The sequence below is a fragment of the Xiphias gladius genome, chromosome 1, assembly GCF_016859285.1.
Source record: "Xiphias gladius isolate SHS-SW01 ecotype Sanya breed wild chromosome 1, ASM1685928v1, whole genome shotgun sequence".
NCBI lineage: Eukaryota > Metazoa > Chordata > Actinopteri > Istiophoriformes > Xiphiidae > Xiphias > Xiphias gladius.
In genome coordinates this window covers 9260385-9281818 of record NC_053400.1, presented here as the reverse complement: position 1 = coordinate 9281818, position 21434 = coordinate 9260385, and the positions used below count along the sequence as shown (strand labels likewise).

The window sequence follows — 21434 nt, the reverse complement described above, 5'->3', positions numbered from 1 at the left end:
TGGTTTGTGGGAGGCTGAACAATGTGACAGTATTGTGCTGGGTGTGAGCTCTCTGTTGCAGTGAGTCAGTGTGAGGGAAGGCAGGAAGGGGTTAAACAGAAATTGAGCGGGGATGCTGGGGGCAGCAGTGCTGCAGAACATAGCAGTGTTCGTGCGAAGGCAAGTCATTTCCCGAAACACTGCAGACACATGGCCTGCGGCACTCTAAAACCTTTGGAGACCAAAATGGCTTGCAGGAGTTAGAAGTAATAAGGTGTTTTTTTGCCTTCTTTCTCCTTGACTGAAATTCTGCACGGTTGCTATGCATTGCCATGGAGCTGTGTAGCTGTTTTTATGGTTTATGTGGGTATTAAGATGCTCAGCAACTGGCCATTTTTGAGATTTGTTGTTCTTTAGTTGTGAAGCAAATGGAAGTTGTTTGTTTTGAAACTAATTCCCTCATTTTTTTTGCCATGATCAGAATGCTAGACCTCACTCTCATCCCTTTGTATTTTCCCCTTTATTCTTTCAGTTTTCTCTCTGCTGTTCACAACATGACAAATTTAAAAAAAAAAGCACATATGAGACAAGAAAAAACAGATATGGCAAATGTGTTTCAATGTGCTCTATTTTTAAAAGCCACAGTGACAATGGCAGCTTCGTGTTTAGTCTTTACCACAGAAAAGGAACCTGTGATAGGAACAAAGGCCGTCTATGTTGGTGCATGAACATAAAGCTGTGGTATTAGTCCATCCTGACCTCTCTGATTTATCGGTGGACTGAACCAAAACCCTTTTCATCCTTTCCCCTGGTTCTGTTAATCTTGGCTGCTTTGTCTGCTTCAAAGAGAGGCTCCGGCATATAATCTGGGTATGTACATCTGTGAATTATTATTCTAATTCTTTATACGTTTATTAGAGCTGAATAAACTCCACATCAAATACATCACTTGGGCAATGTCAGAAAGCCTGGGGCAAATCAGCCGACATCTGTTAACTCTTTCAAAATGGCCTCATCCAGCATGTCTGTGGGCGTAGAGGAGCGAGAAGAGGGAGAGGCGAGAGAGGGAGAGAGAAAGTCTCTGTTGCTGATTAATGGCGGCCATAGGAGAGGCGTTTCAGGCCGAGTGTGGAGATGAAGCGAGGCTGCACTCCCACGGCTGGGCTCCACACTGTAAACACTGTGAAGGGACGAGGCAGCGTTCCCCGACTGAAATGCAGCGTGGAGGAGAACATGTGGGAAAGCTTTGCTTCCTGGCACCTAGTCAGTCAACCAGGCAGTCAGTCAGTCAGTCCCCCACTCAGTAAATTAGTCAGCCAGTCAGTGAGTCAGTCAGGCCCTCAGCCAGCCAGCCAAACAGCCAGTTTTTTAGTCTGTCAGTCAACACATCAGTGAGTCTTTCAGTCATCTAGCATGTATATTCCAGTTTGTCAGTCAGTCAGGTTCTCCTGATGAGAGGAGGCCAATCAAGAGTACCTGACTACCTGCAAGCCGCTTTAGAGGTTCTACCAGCCAGTTGCACTCAGCAAACATCAGTGAAATCACTGCTTGCTACCTGACAAAGTGACCAGCATTCTGTACGAAATTCATCAATATTTGACAAGTGGCTGCTGTTAATTTCCACTCGGGCTTTAACTTCATAAAACACCACCTGGTTCAGTTTTTGCTTCACTTCTTTGTTTAGCTTGTCAACAGTATGTCTCAGCTGTGCTTTATATGTCCTCCTTGCCTGAAGCACAGACATCAGACGTTGAACAGACTTTTCAGCATCAAAGTAATAACAACAATAGAGTAATGTTGCATCATGAGCAGCTTATCTATTTCTCAACCAACACGGGGCTAGTCTTTATCCTTCACCATGAATGCTGAGCAATGTGTTTCCCCCATGTTGCAGTTTTAGTTGACACAGTATGTTAGCAACTGTGTTGTCACATACTAGTACATACAGTACACGTGTGTGTGTGTGTGTGTGTGTGTGTGTGTGTGTGTGTGTGTGTGTGTGTGTGTGTGTGTGTGTGTGTGTGTGTGTGTGTGTGTGTGTGTGTGTTCTCGCACCATGCAGCCCCTGTCTGCAACTTCAGCTGTGAGGAGTGGAGTGCTGAGACAGCAGGTTGGCCCTGTGCAGGGCCAAGCAGCTCTGTGTGCCTGGCAAAGTGGGCCATTAACCCCACAGCCCTAAGGTGTGACCTGGGCCAAATCCAATATTGGATCCAGCATCAAGGCACAGGTGCCATTCAGGGTTCAAAGCCACAGATCATCAAGAACCCCACCACCGCTCCTGCCCAACCTCCCTTCCCCTTTCTCAAACAATAAAGGACTAAATGTAAATTCCTCAAGACACCTACAAGCATCACTGCTGCCGCTGCACAATTGGAGACAGGGAGTCAAAAGCTCTAGTAAAAAGAGAGAGAGAGGGTGAATGCATTATTAATCAAAAGTCAATTTAGCAAAATAGGAATTAATTTTAGTCCTCTCAAGGTTGAAGCGAATGTTGCTGTTCATCAGAGGGCTGAGAAAATGAAGGTGTGACCTGGTACTTGGTCTCTCTGTTAAAAAAATTCAGATGTCTGAGTATCATTGATGTACTAAACAATGGATGAAGTGGTCAACCAAAGCTGGCCTAGTCATTCCAATAACAAATAATAATAATTCTGAATGTGGACACTACACTAAAATTGCCATACACACAAAGTACTGTTGGTTATTTTGTGTCAATCCCACATATCATCCTGCTGTTGTAAATACTCACTAAAGCATCAAATTTGTTCTAATCTGCTGCTGAAAATAGTCCCCAACTAAAATGCACTTTTAGTCTTGTTTGAGTAACGTTTGCTAATAACTAACAGTTCCCAGCTGATTTTAGGAAATTATTTCTATAGATATGTATACAGACAGGTGACAAATTAAAGGAAAAACCTGGAGTGGAGCAACAGGATGACGCGCCTATCCATAAGGAATGAGGGGTCACTGAATGATTTGATGAGTATGAAAATTTGAATATTATGCTATGGCCTCCACAGTCACCAGATCTTGACCCAACTCAACACCTATGGGAGACTTTGAACTGACGTGTTAGATGGCGCTCTCCACCACCATCATCAAAAGGAGCAGTGAAGCTGTTCTGGCGGCACATGGTTCCCCAACACTCTATGTTGTTTTTTCCTTTAATTTGTCACCTGTCTGTATGTACTGTGTTACACTAATTTTCTGCTACACAAAACATATTCCGCCTTGCTCTTTCTGCTCGTGTGCATGCACATGTGTTTGTTGGAAACAATTGGGAGTGAAATAGTGTAAAATAATGTGTGGCCAGTTGCCACTGTGTCACGTATGTCAACAGAATGTGGCTGAAGACCAGAGCCAACAAAGAGGCTTACAACAGATGAGCTTCTTCTCCTCTTTTCTCCTCTTCTGCTCTCCTCTCCTCAAGTTCAATTCCCCCCCCCCCCGTTTTTCTCTCTGTCTCCCAATCCAAACAAGTCAAATGTCTGAAGAGATGTATCGAAGTATCCCTGCGCGTTCTGTACGATGGATATGTCATATGACATAATGCCTCCAAGCGCCCATCACAGATAAAATGACAGATGCTGTTTTTTGCCTCATGGATCTTTCTTAGCCAAGCTGATTTTGAGACTTTCAGTTCTGCTCTTCCCCCCTCTCTCTCTCTCTCCTTGTGACTCTGCTCTCCTGCTTTTTCTTGTCTTCTCACTTTTTCTTTTCATCTATCATGACCTTACAAAGCCTGCCATTTTGTTTTTCAATGAATTTTAGACACAATTACTGTGTAATTGCTGGCAACAGGGAAAGCGTGGTCGTTGATGTCTCGCTTTCCTCTTTAACTGACACTCAGCCATCTGCTTTGGTTAGTGTTGGTGTTTACCCCTCCCATCCCCGCTCACTCCTCCACAACATGATTTCCTGCGTGCACTGACGAGAGGGATCGGTCTCCATCGGTAACAACAACATACCAGTGTTTGGGTTGTTGGCATTCTTCATGTGAAGGGCATACAACATAAAGACAGAGGGAAGAGGAGAGGCTGCATTGAGTGTATTCCTGGATGAGCGCTGACCTTTCTGCCAGTATTTGGATCACTTAAGGCTGCCCCTCTCCCTGAAAGGAATGAGGCATTCTGTGAGCTGTGGCACACTACCTGGGCAGCAATGTCTGGATATACCCGCTGTCTTCCTCCTCCCCACCATCACGCACTGTGGCCACGGCACCACCCCAGCACCGACTGCCTGTGGCGACTACTGTACATCCATCCCAGGTGGATGGATGGCTTTGATTGGTAAAATCTGTGGCTCTGTCGCCGGGCTTACTTGTGAGTGGCAGTAATTGGCATGGCAGTAGGCAGGCCCATCTTTCACATGTGGTCAGCCATGATTGACCTGATTAGGCCAGGGTTGTTCCCCAAAGTGAGGGTCTGGTGTGCCCCGGGGTGACGAGGAGCTGGATGTACTCACTGCTTCAACCCAACTCCCTCCCAGCATGTCAGTATAACTGACAAGAGATGGTAGATGTGGTTGAGGTAAGTTGGTGGGAACGGTGGCCTGGCTATCGTCACTCCTCATCCAGTGTCCCGGGGTCAGAGAGTGTACAGAGGGAAATTTGAGACATGGCATCGTCATACAGTATACACAAAGACAAGCATATGAGGGGGCGAGTGCTGGAGGGACTTTGGTTTGGTTCTTGTAAATTCATACCCATCATATGTTTGCAATTTAAGGCCTGTCTGTACTGTGTGTTTACAGAGTGGTGCAATCAATGTAATTGTGAGAGGGTGTTCCTGACTGGAATGTCTGTCTTATTTCTCTCTGCCTGGGTTCAAGTGGGCACTTGCTGGATTTGTTTCCCAGTGTTTCTCATTTACAAATGTAAATGCATCTCTTGATTTGTATCAGCCTCTGTATACACTCCCTTTTTTATCATTCTCATTTTTCCTGGATCAAATACAAACATCAAGGGCTCCATTTCAGAGTGGGACATCAACTCAGATCTATGTCAGCAGCGTTGTTTATTTAGAGGGAAAATCTGTTCATATTCCAGGCGATGTAAAGAGCCATAAAACACACTTAAATAAAAATAATGGCTTCACTTGCCATCAGAGCATGGTGCCAGCATTTTTCTCAGTCTTGTGTTCAGCCAGTTAAGAATAAAGTCTCAAAACACTTAGCTGCACCTGAAGATCTGGACGTTATTAGTGTGTCTTTTTGATCTCATTCATGCTTTGCAAGAGGGATTATTTTTCTGAACTGGAGGTGTAAACTTGCTTGGGGGCCACAGCATTCCTTAATATTGATACTGTCAATGTGTTTGTCATTGAAAAATGACTACTTCATTCAGTGAATGGGAAACATAGTGCTGCTTACTCTAAGCACTGTTGTGTTTCACTATGGAAACTATCCTTTCGACTGCGACACCGGGACAAAGTGAGGACAAATTACCTGAAAGAGAAAGTGTAAAACACACATAGTAAATGAGAAAATAAAGAAAGCGCACCCAAACAAAATAGTAGTCATTTAAGGTCCCTGATAAAGAGCACAATTGTTTTTTTATTTTTTTAGTTCACATTAAAAACATGGTTTAGCATGCTGTAAGTCTCTTTAGCAGTAGTGATAGCCACTGGCCAGTTGAAAGCTCAAAGCTGGAAAATTCCTTTCTGTCCCTGAGTATGGAAAATCAGATCCATCATATCCTTGTCTGGAAGAATTTGAGAATTGGACAGAAACAAGACAGAGAGTCTGAAGGCATGCTAGAGGCTCTGTGAGGCTGTACTTAGGCACAGCGATACTTTGAGCTAAATGCGAACATCGTCGTGCCAACATGCTGATGTTTAGCAGGTATAATGTTTCCCACGTTCACCATCTTAGTGTAGTGTGTTAGCATGCTGACATGGGACAATTAACACTAAACACAAAGTACTGGAGACTAATGGGAACGTGATTGGTTTAGCAGGTATTTTGTCATAAACCAAAGGTCAAATTGACAGTTTGACCTGGGGGTGGCACTAAAAGTTACATGATCACCAAACTTACAATTACAATTCATCCTATGGGGAACATGAATGTCTGTGCCAAATTACATGGCGATCCATCCAATAGTTGTCCAGACATTTCGCTCAAAACCAAACATGGCAACCTTGTGGTAGCACTATAGGAAAAGTCAGGGGATCACCAAGGTTATTAGGAGTCATCGTCTGGGAACCATGAATGTCTGTACAGAATTTCATGGCAATCCATCAAATGGTTGTTGATGTGGTTAATTCTGGACCAAAATCGTTGACCTGCTGGCAGACTGACATTGCCATCCCCAGAATCATGCTGCTAGCATGGCTACAAATGTTGCCATGTCCTAGTAGCCATGACTATAAATTGTAATTTTTGTGATATTTGTAGAAATGAAGTGAATGCTGTAGAGCTGAAAAGCATTTACCCCCATTACCTTGGGCCTTTTGTTGTTGCAGTATGAAGCACTTTTGCTGTTGCTGAAAACAAACTAGCAATAGGATGAATCATTGTTGTGGTATGTTAAAAAGCAATATAGAATTGCAAATGTGAATGCTGTTTTTTTTTTTTTTGTTTGTTTTAAACTTTAAGTCTTGAAAGCTGTGGAAAGTGTTAAGGTATTGTGTATGTATCCCGCCATCTCACCTTCTGACCCCTTCTTTGTCTGCAGGTTTCAGGTAGCACGGCAGGTTCCCCGGCCAGCTCCTCCGTCCCATCCACCTCATCGCGCCAGTACACACGGCAACGCATCACTCGCGTCAACCTCAGGGACTTAATTTTCTACATGGAGCAGGAGAGAGAGACCGCCCATTCCCTCCTCCTTTACCGTGCCCTGCTCAAGTAGCCTCTGCTCCGCTCAGCGGCCACTTCAACCTCCTCCTCCTCCTCCTTCCCAGCCACGTGCCTTCAGATCAGGTCTAATGTTTCAGCTCTGTGTCTCCATATGTACTGTAGTGATGTTTGATGTAGCTTTTAATAAGAAGACAAAGAGACAGAGAGAGGAAAAAAATGTACAAAAATAAAAATGTTGTTCCATGTCTTCTCTGTTTAGCCTCACGGTATGTAGTTAGATCATTCAGTTTAAAGGCCATATCAAATTCTTTGTGTTAAAGTTGGATTTGTTAGAGGAACAATGTTTTTATGTCACAGGACTAGACCCAGAACTTGTTTCATGTATGTTGGGTAGCTGTTTATTTGACATCACTGGCAATAGCTTCAATGATCCACCTCAAAGTCAGGATTATTTTGGAGAAGAGAATTATATTCACATGTCGACACAGCCTACGATATTCTCCCCAAGCTATTTGTTGAACATAGTTCAATGAATGTAGTTTAGCTAAACTTAATAAATGAGCCTTTCCAGATTTCTGTACTGAGACATCATTTTGAAACATGATTCCAGATAACAGCATCGCGATCAATTTCCTTACATGTAAATAGTTCTTTTTGAATTATTTTACAGCATGTATAATTTTAACACTTTGTAAGAAAAGGAATAACACGTGTCAATATTATGAAACCTGTTGTTATGTAAAACCATGTGCTTTGAATGAGTCAAATTTAGACATATTTAGTTCACCTGCAGTGTATTTGTTACAAGACAGAGTCTCCCTGACCCTTGCGCAGAGGTCATTCAACAAAACAACAGCCCGTACTATGACGCAGTTTCTGATTGATCACCCTTGTATGTTTTTTTTATCCACACATAATGTGAACAGTGTCTTTTATAACAAGATGTTTCTAAGTTGTGTCCCATCATGCCCACTTCTTCAACATACCTTTTTAAGAAGGTAAGTTTTGGTTTAGAGAGGTTGATATTGTAGGTGTGGCAGAGTGAAACCTCTGATCAAAACAGACATTCCTTTATCTTTCCCTCTCACTGTCTGCACATTGATGATGTTTGAAAAAATGAGATTTCAGCTATTCTCAAGCCCCCCCCCCCCCCCCCGAGCCCCCTTTTGCCCCCTCCTACGTTGGTAATGGCTGAATGACAAAGGTAGTTCATGAAGACTTTTAATGCTCAGCCCTTATACTTGTTTGTATTTTGATGCAAAATGAAATATCACAGCTGTAAAGTAGTGTGTAACTGTGGAGGGGTGCAGCTGTATGATTCCAGTCTAAAATTGATTTATATTTTTCCCATGTCTTTCTCTCTTTGTATTACTGATTGAAGAGAGGATTGGAACAAAACGCCTGCTTTTTACATCTTCTCATACATTGTCGCCTTGTTCTATTTTTTTTTTTTTTTTTTTTACAATCCATTGTATAATGTAATATTGTCCATTATGTTTTTGTATGTTTTTTCTATTTAACTAAATATCTTGGCCTCTATGCAGCTTTTCTTGTCATACTGAAATTTATTTAAATATGGGTGACATTTGAAACAATTGTTGAGCATTGTACATTTTGACAGCACTTTTTTTAATATCTATTTTACTTGACAACTGAAAGCTGTCACTGTATTATAGCAAAGAAATGAATCTTTTAAGTAAGAAACAGTATTGTCAATTTCTGTCAAAAGACACTTATTTTTAACAATTAATATATTTGTTTTTTCTTTTTTTCTTTTCTTGGGATTGGCTTTTATCTTTAACACATTTTCATAAATTTTATCTCCAAAATACCATGTTTTAAAAACAAGCACAACAATATCTATTGTGGTGATTTGAAATGATTTTAATAATGATTTCTATGGTTTCTGGTGGTTTCACAGGAGGACATTTCTACTACTACTACAGCTTTTTAGCCAAAATATTAGGACACTATTACTGATGTAAACAGGCGGAGGAAATAACATTTCATGTAAGGATGATTTGTAAATATTGTTTACAAAACTATGTGTTTATTAGAACCACGTTATTTTTGGTAAAACTCTTGTACATATCTTGAAAATTTCATGTTTGTGTGAAAAAACAATACTTATGTATTTGTACCTATTTTGTAAAGGAATAAATAAGCTGTTTACTAAACTGAGAAGATTCTGAATTTGTCCATTTCTTCTGCTCTTCTACTCTAACAGCATGCACACCAAAATGTCTGTAGGTGGGAATCTTAGCAGGAATTTCAAAAAATGTAAATTTTATTCCAAAATGACTTAATAACTAAGCAATATGTTTCCCCCTGTTCATTCCTTACTCTTCAAAAGAAAAAATAAGCTGTTATGTTTTTGCAGACAGTTTTACCAAAGTCAACTACTAATTCAGCCTGCTTCATTTCCATTTCTAACATTGCTCATGCTAAGTACAAACTGAGTCAAGCGCTGCTGCTCAACTATGAAAAGTCCCCCTAGGTTTCTGCTGCTAATTAAGCAGAAGCATTTTTGAAAAGACCAAACCATTTAACTCAGTGCAAAATATTGGGGTTTGGGAGCATATTGGTTTTTTCCCAAGATCTTGGCCTATTCCTCAGTTCCTCTACAGCTTTAAACTGCTGATCTGGATTTAGCCCTGAAGACGACCTTCCCCACATATGCTTGAGTACAGTAGGCTGGGGAGATTTATCAGGCTTCATCACTGCTATTACAGGACACTGGATTCCACCTCCCAAATATGTCAACCGCATACATTTTTCAAGCTGGCGTCATCAGCGATAAACACTTTTGAAGATGATCAATAGTACAAGAAACAGTGAGCATTTGCATGATAGAGGTAACAAACTACAACCAAACCTAGTCCTCCCCTTTTAAGGGTAATGAAGCAACATGAGTGCAATGCAACACACATCATATATACAGTACATCCTTTTATTATCGCAAATATGCAAGAAAAGTCAAATGGAGACACTGTAAATGAACACATGCCCTTTAATACCACAGTCTAATTGTTTTAAACACTTTAAATAATATACATTTGCACCTTATTATACCCTTTGAAATGTTTTAATCCATATGTACACAATGTAATGCTTTGAATTCTTTTCATTCTTTTCATGAAGAGGACTAAGAGGTCTCTTAAAAACACGAGGGTCCCGTAAAACCCAGAGTCCTGATAATTCAATATACAATTACTGTACAGCTGACCTGCCTCAGAGGTGGAGTGAATGCCATGTGAACTGGCTGAACACTGAACAGTACATCTGAAAAGGGCGGCATGTGTGAACATGTTTAGGAAGGTTCCATATCTAGGCTGAGTCGAAAGGGACATCTCCGGTTTGGTTATTGCAAACAGAAAAACCATACCTGCAATCTTTGTTCCTTTTTTTTTCACTTCATGTGTAGGTTTGAACGGTCACTTTATTCATAAATGCATGACCCCTTAGCTCTCGAAAGCTAAAAGCCCATTCTGTAATTTCAAAATGCCACATCAGTAAGAAAATATGACTTTGTTCCCTCCTCCCTGAAAAAATTAATTCTTGCAGATGTGAGGTTTTAGTAAAGCATGGATCGTTTTTACCCCTGTTTCCTCATCTAATCCAGATTAGTTCCTAAACTTCATACCAACTGGATGAAAGATCTCGGGCTCAGCAGCAGAGCCAATTCGCTTGGTTGTACAGTATGTTCTGAGTATGCTCAGGTTTGACTCATCAGTTTGTTTGGTTTGTTGCGGTACGGTCCAGCGAGCCACAGCGTAGGAGGGCGTTTTGAAAACCAGGGCATGGGGATGACACAGCAGCAGGGGGTGCAACCCGAGTTTCTACTGGCACCACTGAGCTGGGAGCCTTCGGGGAGGCGGAGGGGGGTGAGGAGCGCTGTGAAAAGCCCAACATGCCTCGGCACATGAAAGGCCTGGTTGACCATTCCCTTTGAGGCGACTGTATGCAAAGGCGCAGGCCACTGGCAGGTCAGAACAAAGATGGGCTTGATTGTGAGAGAGACCCCCAGGGGGGACTGCGCAGGACTGGGAGCTACACTTACACTGAGCTCATCTTTATCCGCTCATTGGCCTTGTTTAATCAGCGGCCATCCAGAGAGAGCAGATGTTAGGACAACATGGTCAGAAGAACTACTGCCCATTTTAATGAACAACTAGTTTATAAAAACAACCCCAGTTTAACTCAAACAACTGCCAGCACCCACAAAGATCAGAATGAGCTTCTGTTTTTTCTCAGTCTTTTGGAATGGAAGAAACAGCATCTGTAAGTTACACACAAATATAAAGCATGAACACTTGGCCTTTCTTGTTTCTGTCTTTGATCCAGAAATGTTGAGAATAAGACAAAAAGAAAGAGAGCAGGATAGAGTAAATGCCGCCCACTCGGCTCTTTGTGAATAACACGCAGATGCTAGGAGTACAGTTCACTTTGGGTTCTGGTATACATACATGTGAAGAGCATCTGAAATAATCTTGGCTTAGAAGTGACAATATTGAGACAGAGACTTCGTCTCTTAAACTTGGTCTGAAGGTACTGTGAGCTATTCTCAACAAAACTGTCAAGATTGGAGGCCTAGAGGAACAAATCTTGGTACCCTTCATACAGTTCTGAATAATGCATCGTGTCTTCTTTAGCTATAAACTGTAAAGACAGATGACGTCTTCGTGTTCGTACAATCAATAAAATAGGCACCTTGTCTACTTTGGTACCTAGAGTATTTGTTCTATTGGAAGTTTTGCCTGTTTTTAAACGTTTTAGTGTCCTACTCTGCTAAAAACATGAGAAGATAAACAGCGTGGCTTGGGCACTGGTCACTGGGATCAGACAAGTGTTTTAAGGGAACAGGGCAGGACAGCTCTCTAGGAAATGTTTAAGTGCAAAGAAACAATAAGCATTTAGAGTACATCTCTTGCTGATCACGAGACATACTGGTAAACGTCAGCTTTCCACGTTGGTCCTCAAGTCTTTAACATTCTAACCCAACAGACAGAACTGCAATACACTTAGAACTTGTGCAACTTCGACCTGAATTTTAAATTTTCTCAAGTTTCCGCTAAATACCAACAAATGTTCGTGCTCGTGTGAGAGAATCTGATCACAGACCCGAGATATGTTTTAGAGCTATTAAGCACAAATTCCAGAGCACTTTTTTATGCATGCTGCACATTTGACTATAAACAATGTCGAAACATCCAGGTTCTCTTCCATCCCCATTTGAACAATGGGACTTTTTCCGGCTCTGAATGCATTGCCAGCCAGATCGCTTTAGCCACATAGCCTGGAGACATCTGAGTTTCTGCAGCTACTGCCAAGAAATGCTCCCTCACAAGCTCTCAAAGCCTAATGAATACAATGTTCATACATCCTTCATATTGGAGAAAGGAAAAAAGAGACATTAAAAATAATCCTATTAATAATAATTGTTTACACCATGTCATGACAAGAACAGCAAAAAGAGCAAGAAGAACATACTTTAGAAACAACAATGAAAAATTTTAATAAACAATCAGTTTGGCAAACGATGCTGTTTTCAGCGAGGGCCTGGCGTCTGTAGCTAGGCCTGTGGGGATGAGGTGGGATGGGGTTGGAGGTTCGTGGGGTCTCGGAGAATTTCTGAGGGATTCATAAAATTAGATTATATCTTCTTCCTGTCATCCTTAAAAGCATCCTGTCTGCCAAAGCTTTGTTGTCCCACAGCAGGCCAGGCTTGTCATCAATCAGACAAGACAGGGACCTCATACAGACACAGAATTGGATGACACACTGCTGAAGGAGGGTTAGAGGGGTAGTGTGTGCGTGTGTGTGTGTGTGTGTGTGTGTGTGTGTGTGTGTGTGTGTGTGTGTGTGTGTGTGTGTGTGTGTGTGTGTTGAGGGGCTTGGTGGATCGGGGTTCAAAGAGGGGTGCAGTTGTGTCCCTCCAAAAGGGTCAGGAACCCTTTTTTTTTTATAAGAAGATGAGGGAAAAATCAACCAGTCATGGTGCTAAAATAGTTCAAGTGTGCTGCTGTTGAGTCCATTTGTAGTTGTTGCTGTTTTCATCACAGTCCCAGATTCTTTGGGCGTTATTTAACATAATCAAAAACTTTTGTTGCTGATGCTTTTTTCCACTTTGTTTGGTACTACATTCCCCTTCGAGTTCTGCAGGGCTGGCGAGGTTAACAAGCCTCTGCTAATACTTAGGTACGCTGGGGGTGGTTGTGGTCCTGTTAGGACAGGGAAGGGGCAGGGGTAGGCAGGGCAGGGTGGTGTGAGAAGATGGAAGGAGTATTGGGGTGTTGGCAGTCCCTCTCCCAGAATGCTCTAGTCCAGGGGTTCCTGTTTTATCCTGATGGGCGTGTTGATGGACAGACTCCGCCGGTCCTCGCGACACAACACGTACTCGCTGAACTGAGATGAGTCCACGCCGCCTCCGCATGACGCTGCCACGCTGAAACCTTTCTGGAAAAGACGCTCCAGAACCTGCAGGTAGGTCAGAGGAAGAGAAGGACATTAATAAAAGAAGTGCCCTGTCACTAGGGCTAAATTTAACTGAGACGTATCAGTGACAGAGATGCAAGTTCCAGGTTTCGTACTTTTTTTAAGGAAAAGTTTGACATTTTGGGAAATACGCTTATGCCGGTAGATAGTTGAGTCTGTGTGCTATACATAAAGCCATTGCTAACAACCAGCTAACTTAGCTTATGTTATGTTAACCCCCTGAAAAAGAGCAATTTTAAGTTTTTACGCTTCAGTTTTGTAAAGATTAATCAAACAAGATACTACGAGTTATTTGTGAGCTTTAAAGCTGCTCTTTGGTGAATTTTGCTACCTTTGGACAGAAGCTGGCTGTTTTCCTCTGTTTCCATTCTTTGTACTAACCTAATTTAGCATTAAGCCACGAGAGTGGTAACAGTCTTCCCATCTAACTCTCAGCAAAAAAGCAAATAAGCATATTTCTCTTTTTACCTAAATGTAAGCACATTTTTTAGAGCCATTAATACTTTTCTACTCGTAATTTGTGCTTTTCGAAATAGAATCAGACCACAGTCAGTTGTTTCCTCCATAAAAATGATAGGAAAGTTTAGTGACATCTCATTACCAGAATTGTGAAGTTTTGCAGTGCATTTTCAATAAATGATCACCAGCAAAAAATATAAGTAAGTCTTAGATAGGTAGCACTTTTTGATATCCATCCATCCGTCCGCCTGGCGTCAACCTCAGATCTTCAACAGTCACAACATGCACCATGTGCCATTAACCCTCCCTCTCCTGCAATCACACGTAGAGATGGAATAAAACCAGAGGGCACTCTGACAATACACCACTTCTGCAATATTCATGCGGCTTGCACTGGATTGGCTACTGAACCGAGGGCATGAGCTCAAAGGGATGAGGAGAGCGGAGTGTGATTGAGGTGTGTTAAGGGGCTGAGTGGAGCTCAGCGTGGTGATTACTGGAGCTCCTAATTTGAGTAATGAGGCTGGGGTGAGAGGAGAAGTGAGGTCCGTGAGCGAAGGAGAGAGTGACGTGCGGGGAATGAGGATGGGGAGTTCTGGGTGATCTGTGGGAGGACAAAGTTTTGGAGCTGCAGGGAGAGACGAGGAGACAGGGATGCATGTTAGCCCTAGAGTCTGGGCATTGATACACCCACCAGTCCAAATGCAGATACGCTCAGACACAAACACGTGAACTCCAACATCACTTTTCTCTCCTCATCTGCCGTAATCCTCGTGGGATGTTTTTTTTTTTGGAGGGGGTATATCTAAATCCCAGTTTGAGGAGTGCCGTGTATTTACTTATTCCCCCATCCTTTTAATGGAGTGTGGAGTGCATGGAAATGAGAGGTCTCGCTGAGGGCTAACCCCTCCTGCCAGATACAGAGCCAGAGAAGTTCACACGAAATAGAATGGTTTCTTCAGACGCCCATACACACACACACACACACACACACACACACACACACACACACACACACACACACACACACATGGCAAAGAATGACCTCTAATTACATGAGTGAGGGTCCCATCGGAGGTCTAAAGTGGGGCATTTAGGCCTCCAGGTCGAAAGGCTACAACTTCCCCTAACTGGGGATTAGTACAACACAGAACAGCAGATAATTCACAAAAATAAACACAGACCTGGCGGTCTGAGTAATTTGTGAGACAGAAGGGGCGGCAGACAGCTGATGGTGAGGATGGCTAATTAAGAGACCTGCCCAAGCATCAAACACTCCCAAATCCATGGCAGACGACGGAGGAGCCTAACGATTATGGAAATGATATTACATAGCCTTCTTTGATCATTGCATCACATTGCATTTTTCCCCATCATCTCTTAACGCATGTGGGACTCTGTCATGTTCGGCAATGAATTTGGTCACAGAGGAGAATGGCCTGATCAATAAAGATAGTCTGAAAACACTTTTATCATTAATGCATGGCAACACAAAAGACTTAAGGATATTATTATAGATAGTTGTAACTGACTCAGGGATACTGTAATGACTATAAGAAGCCGTAAAAAAAACTTCCCATTCAGTTTGACACAGTGAATTAGTGCCATGGGGGAATAAACAATACACTGAGTAATTAAGATGTATCCAAGCAAAAGGTTTCAATGTCCACAGGACAATGTCCTGAAATCAATCCCAGCTGACGAAAGAAAGTAATGCACCCTCTTAAAAAGCTAAAACATGTCCTGGTGGCTCAGTTCAGCACTACATGCTCCTGACCGCAGGCTCTCAGATCCCAGCTTATGTTGTACTTCTGCAGATTTCTCTGCTTACTTTCCTGCCTCACTTGAGCGAAACCATAACAAAATATTCTAACAGTGAGTCGCATGTGAGCAGTCAGATTGGTTGAAGTGTAATTCTAAGCTTGATGATTTCCGTGAAATGGAATTACTTTGAGATAGCTGTCTTTGGCTTTTTTCCTTTCCATGTACACTACTTTGAACTTAGAGATGACCCTCCCAGACTCCAGTTTTGCTGGGACATGCTTAATATATGTCACTACCACTATTGTTTTTAAAAACAGGAAATCAGAGTACAAAAATACGGAAGATAGGACAACACTTTATCAATTCATAACACTTTACCAAAGTTTGCTATTCTTTCCTGAACTTTAGCACTTCTTCTTGTCTTTTGCTGCCTGTGTGATGGAAGCAGAAAGCTGAATAAAAACTTCTCCTCACCCTCTTCATCCCCCCCGATCCCTATACACTTGAAACATTATAAACCATTCTCATTGTTGCAGGGTCGACTTGGCTACACAGGGATCTGCCCCCCAAACGCACACATACCGTTCGACAGATAACCATCGCACTGCGCTGCTGCTCAATCTGGGGTCGCCATGGGGATGAGGAGGCGATATATCAGCCTAACTCCTCTAACCTCCCAGCACTGTATATTTCCAACAAAGCGAAGATGGTGAGGCAGGAATCAAACTGGATGAGTCTCAAGGCTGGAAACCAGAGCACAATCTAATATTGATGGCCACTGGAGTGCGCACACACACACACACACTTGCAACACCTCTCAGGAGGCGCTTGAAGACACTTGCTCCTCATGGCACAGGGCTCAGGGTTGATTGACACGTATGACACACACACACACACACACACACACACACACACACACACACACACACACACACACGCACTGTTGTATGTGATGGGTGCTACACTCAGGGGGTCGCTTTTGTTTAGCTATGCACAGTCTTTCACATGTGACAAAGAGTGCTAACTGTAGTCTCTGCATCGTATCCTCTGCTTATGTCAAGTATCTGGCATAAAAATTATGAGAAGCTCCAACTTTTTCCAATTCTCTAAGCCATCTGCCAATTCTTTTAGGAATCACAAGTGACAAGAAACAATTTGAAAGTGTAAGATATTCTTATAGTATCTGCAGCACTTTATCAAGTAGCTGCATTTGGGCAACTTACGAAGTTGAGCTAATGATTACAGATGGAGCTTTAAATTAAAATTTCTTTAAAGCAGTAGCATGAATCCACACAGTATTTTTAGTATTTCATTTTAATCCCTAACTCTGGCAGTGTAAATACCCACTGAGCTAGATGGGGAACAGAGGTGTGTAGGGTTAGGTCGGTCCTCAGGGAAACTGCAAGTAGTTCAGACTGAACTGAACAGACCTGAGCATGTGAGGATGAAGGCTCTCGCATTACCAGTCTCATTAAGTAACATTTTCTTATTCATCTGCGGTCTGTGGTTTCTGGCTTTATGGTACTTAAGTTATGGTTACCAGTGTTGTGACATAACCACATTTATTTAAGCTGTGTACTTGACATACTTTTTTTTTCCATTTTATGCCACCTTATACGTCTAGGCCACTCCATTTCTGAAGGAAAAATTGTATTTTTTATTAGAATAGATTTACTGTGGTTACAAGTTGGCAGATTCATACTCTGGAGTGTATGAAGTTGTTAAAATCACCTCGATCAGAGCTAATAATCCTAATAACGCTAACTAATATCTAATAACACTCACAGGGTCGTTTGGCACTATGAGTACTTTTACTTTTGATATTTTAAGTACATTGGAATATTGACATTGAATATCTCTTCGACTAGTGATGGTTACATTTACACTGCAAAACCTATTTTATATGAAATTAATACAAATATATGACACTAAGGAAGGCTGTTGCATTCCGCCAATGTATTTTTAATTGTATGATGGAAATTTTTAAAATTTTATTCAGTTTAAAAATAACGTTGATTCCTTTTGATTTTATCATGTAAAAACTTGGGAATCATCTGATTAATTGTTTTATACCTGTGCATCTTAACTCCAATTGACGGTGGCTAGGGTATCAAACCATCTGCAATCCCCACCTAGGTTCTATCCAATAAAAATTGTAGCTATAATGTTAAGAAAATCTAGCACCCACTGCTCTAAAGCTGTCGGGGAGGTCTTTATCCTCTTCATACTGCAGGTTAATCTGCTGCCTGCTGAGCATTGGCGCCCAATGTTCTGCTCTTCCCACAGAGCCACACGGGGAGTAAAGGGACCCCTAACCGCAGCAGTGTTAATGTCTTGTTCTGCCACTCGGGCAGCTGAGGAGCACCGCTGAGGTGTTTGTGTGGCCTTGTCTGCTCTGATGAGCTGTGCTTTCTCTTTCCACCCAGCGCAGGATTGATGGAGTGGCAGTGTGACATGTAAGAGAGTGTTGCGACGTGTTGCGTTCTCCGCCTGGGCAGCAGGGGGACAGGGGGCCCTTCTCTACGACTACCTCCGCTGTCACATTGATGAAGGACGGATTGGCTCTGGTCTGATCTGAGTGCTTCATCATGGTGATGTATGGAGGAGCAGGCCCGGCCTCAGCTCTGGGATGCATGTGTGTACACCTCTGTGGCTCTCTGGCTAAATGTTTTCCCTCCTTTAGTGCCTTTGCTGCTCTCTGTTTCTCTCCACTGGATCTACATTACAGCGCAGGTGGTTTGCATTATTCCCTAAATTCCATTCTTGACTTCATGGAGAATCACTCGCCAAGGTGGAGTTGTTTATTCTCACTCTCTCACATTTGAATACACAAGATGAAGGACTAAAGAAGGGGCTAAATGAACAGTGTACAATGTACTACCGTAACACTTTACTTCCGAGATACTCTTTCTCTAGATTGACACAAAAAACTGAAAAGAGAAGATGATATAATAATATATCAGAAATTGATGATCTTGAAAAAGCCCGTAAAAAGTCCTTGAAATGCTTTGAGTATCACTGAGTAATTGAGTGATATGTTGTACTCCGAAGTATGAGCAACTTCACTGAACTGAGGGGTGTTCCCTTATTTTTAAATTGAATAAAAACTCAATAAACCAAAGAAAAAAAAAAAACGAAAAAAAAAAAAACTGTTTGCTGCTCTGACTGAATAGTAAAGTATCAAGCAATGTCATGTTATCTCATTGTGACCAAAGTATCACAATGTGTTGCAGTTTCCAGCCTTGGGCAAGACAGCAACAGTACCTTAGCTACCATAAAATCATTTGAGACTAAAATGAATTCTCTCTGCCAGTGACATACAATAAATTGAAAACTGTGTACATTTAAAAGTTGTCACATTTCCGTCTCTTTTTTTCTCAGAACCTCTTCAAAAACCAGTCATAAATGCTCTGCTCCAGACAGCAATGTATCTGCCCCCCCCACTTCTTTCTCTCCCTGATCTTTCTCTGTCGGCAGGGTGTGGTTGTGCGTGTGTTCCCCTGGGTTGGGGTCCAGGACTGAAATCAGATCAGAGGCTCATTGTCTGGTGGGTAAGACGGGGATTATTTTCCTAACCTTCTCATACCTTCACGCAACAATGAGAGAGGACAGAATGAGTAAGTTGTTTGGAAAAATCTCCCCTTACACCAAAAAACACCTCCATCTGCTCCTTGCGTCCTCATCTACATCGACTCAATGAGCCGGGCCCCTCTACTGTGCATGCATATGTGTGTGTGTTTGCGTTTTTTTTTCTTTTAAAGAATCTTGTATACAGCATTTGTGTGTCTTAAAGGGGCCAGCATGAAACAAAAAAGAGCTCAACGCCACAACTAACAACACCTAAACCGGGAGAGGCCATACTATGAGACAAAAGAGAACATCGCTTATTGGAAACCTTGAAGATCCAGCTCCTCTTTCTGTAAGCAGTTTGTCTGAAAAGGGGATTTCAGCTCTCCTCGCCTTCAAAAGAGCAGCCTAATAAAAACCTAAACAATAAAAACTCCTTTCAGACCATGTTAGTCAGATGTGCTCACATCCCATAACCAGTCTCACTGGTAAACAGAGTGGGAAAATGTTGTGTTAGTTGATGCGGCCAATTAATTATATTGCAAGTCATTTAAAAATCTATAAAAGAAGTATAAACCGGTTTAGGCTGTTTGAGAAATTGTAAGTATGGTATTAAAAAATGCAATACGTGTATTTCAATTGCCTTGAGCGTTGTTATATTGGAGTCTTTTTAAAAAAGGAGCTGTGTCTTAAAAAGGAGTAAAGTGTAAATTATGCATATCATTTTCCCCCCTTTCCATTCCTCTTCTTCATTTTTTCGCAGGAAAACATGGCCGCAGTCCACACGTGCTTTGTCCCACTTGCTCGGCTCTCCTCTCCTTGGAGGTGGTCTCTCACATTGGCATGAGGGAGGTGGAGGTGTCAGAGCACAGTAGCCTGCCTGGGAGAGGCTCACTCTGGGTGCTGGAGGGGGGGAAGGCTCCTGTATGTGTTGGCCTGTTCATGGCTGTGGGCATTCAAGTGTGTTATATTGAGCCTGTGGTGTGAGGCTGTTATATTTCCCCCTGTTCTCCCTCTCACAGACCTCTCTAGGTAACGCAACTGTAAAACCAGTTTTCTGAAGTTGTTTTTAACATCGCACTGATTTACTACATACTGGGGTCAACAGTGCTGTGAAGAAGGACATTGTTCATCTCAGTCAGACTACCTGTTCGAAACTGGTATAACATGCTACAATGCAAAGGTATGTGGCATTTTATCAGTATTCATTTACTGCATGTAGTGTGATTTAAGATAACGTGCCGTCACAAACTACAAAGGACAAACCAGGCTTAGATTTCACATCATTCTACAGCCACAAGAGCTACTTGGAGCTACTTGAAAGTCCATTACTAGACAGAATGAAAAACTACACACGCTCTGTACACGTGCCATTACCTCTGGTAATCTCTTGACAAACTGACTGTAGCTCCATCCGAGTAGCTATTATCTCAGTTAGTGACAACAAGCTATTAACTTTACTGTATAAAGGGCCGCATATCATGCCAAGTGCCTTAAAGCAAAAAATAAATAAATAAAAAAATAAAGCCAAAAATAAAAGTTTTGAGGTGGAATTCGAGGTTATAAAAACTGAAGAATATCCGTGTGTCTACCAGCCTTTATCCTGGCTAGTGACCTGCTACGCTATGCTAGGCTAAAGTCAGTTACATCAGTGGAGCCACACAGTGCCCATCAAAGCCCCGGTTGTTCAGTACAAATGCCAACCAGTTGTTTGAGTGCATATGAAAGCGTTGGAGGGTGGTGGTGAAAAATTCTTTTCTTGCTCAGCAGAATCCTTTGGTGGATAAATAAAGGCAAAAAAAAAAAAAAAAAAAGGTCTCCGGTTGTGGCAACATGCAGAGTGTATGCAAGGCCACAGATCATGTTGATTGACTCATAGTGAAGTTTCTCTGTGGAATCTGTGTCCTGTGGATAACCTCATAGACGGGACCAATCTCATAAAACACCTAGACTGCCAAATCAAAGTTTAATAGATGCAAAACTACAGCGTCTAGACAAAAAAAGATACAAGGGTTTCATTATAAAATCATAAGCAGATGTATGCATTTAAAAGAATTTTCTTCACTTTTTTGATGGAGAAAAGATTTTATCCTTTGAAAATGCCAGCTACAGACCTCAAGATAATAATACAGTTTATATGATGTAACTATTTACTTGAAGTGCTTTGTGAGACACTGTAAATATAAATGTAGTGTTTTAGCACTATTGCATTACAGTCACATCTTACAAATGCATGCATACCATAAAGTGTTTTGACAACCTTTTTAACACCTTATGAATCTGTTGGGAGTGTGTTCCTTAAAATTACTGTATGCTTGCCCCAGGAGGTATTAGACCCTGTATCACATTATACGCATGCACCAGTTTAGCTT

General features: G+C 42.0%; 2 protein-coding genes across 3 annotated transcripts in view; one reads left to right on the top strand and one right to left on the bottom strand.

Annotated features, from left to right (window-relative positions):
- LOC120788586 (transcription initiation factor TFIID subunit 4-like) overlaps positions 1-7906 on the top strand; it is a 93042-nt gene extending 85136 nt beyond the window's left edge. The window contains exon 14 of the mRNA XM_040124465.1: positions 6656-7906. Within this exon, the coding sequence (XP_039980399.1) occupies positions 6656-6829 (174 nt within the window). The 3' untranslated portion in view covers positions 6830-7906. The remainder of the gene's footprint in view (positions 1-6655) is intronic.
- A 1876-nt stretch (positions 7907-9782) lies between these two features.
- LOC120782894 (BTB/POZ domain-containing protein kctd15) overlaps positions 9783-21434 on the bottom strand; it is a 28938-nt gene continuing 17286 nt past the window's right edge. For both annotated transcript variants that reach the window (XM_040135039.1, XM_040126726.1), the window contains one exon: positions 9783-13254. In XM_040135039.1, the coding sequence (XP_039990973.1) occupies positions 13096-13254 (159 nt within the window). In that variant the 3' untranslated portion in view covers positions 9783-13095. The remainder of the gene's footprint in view (positions 13255-21434) is intronic.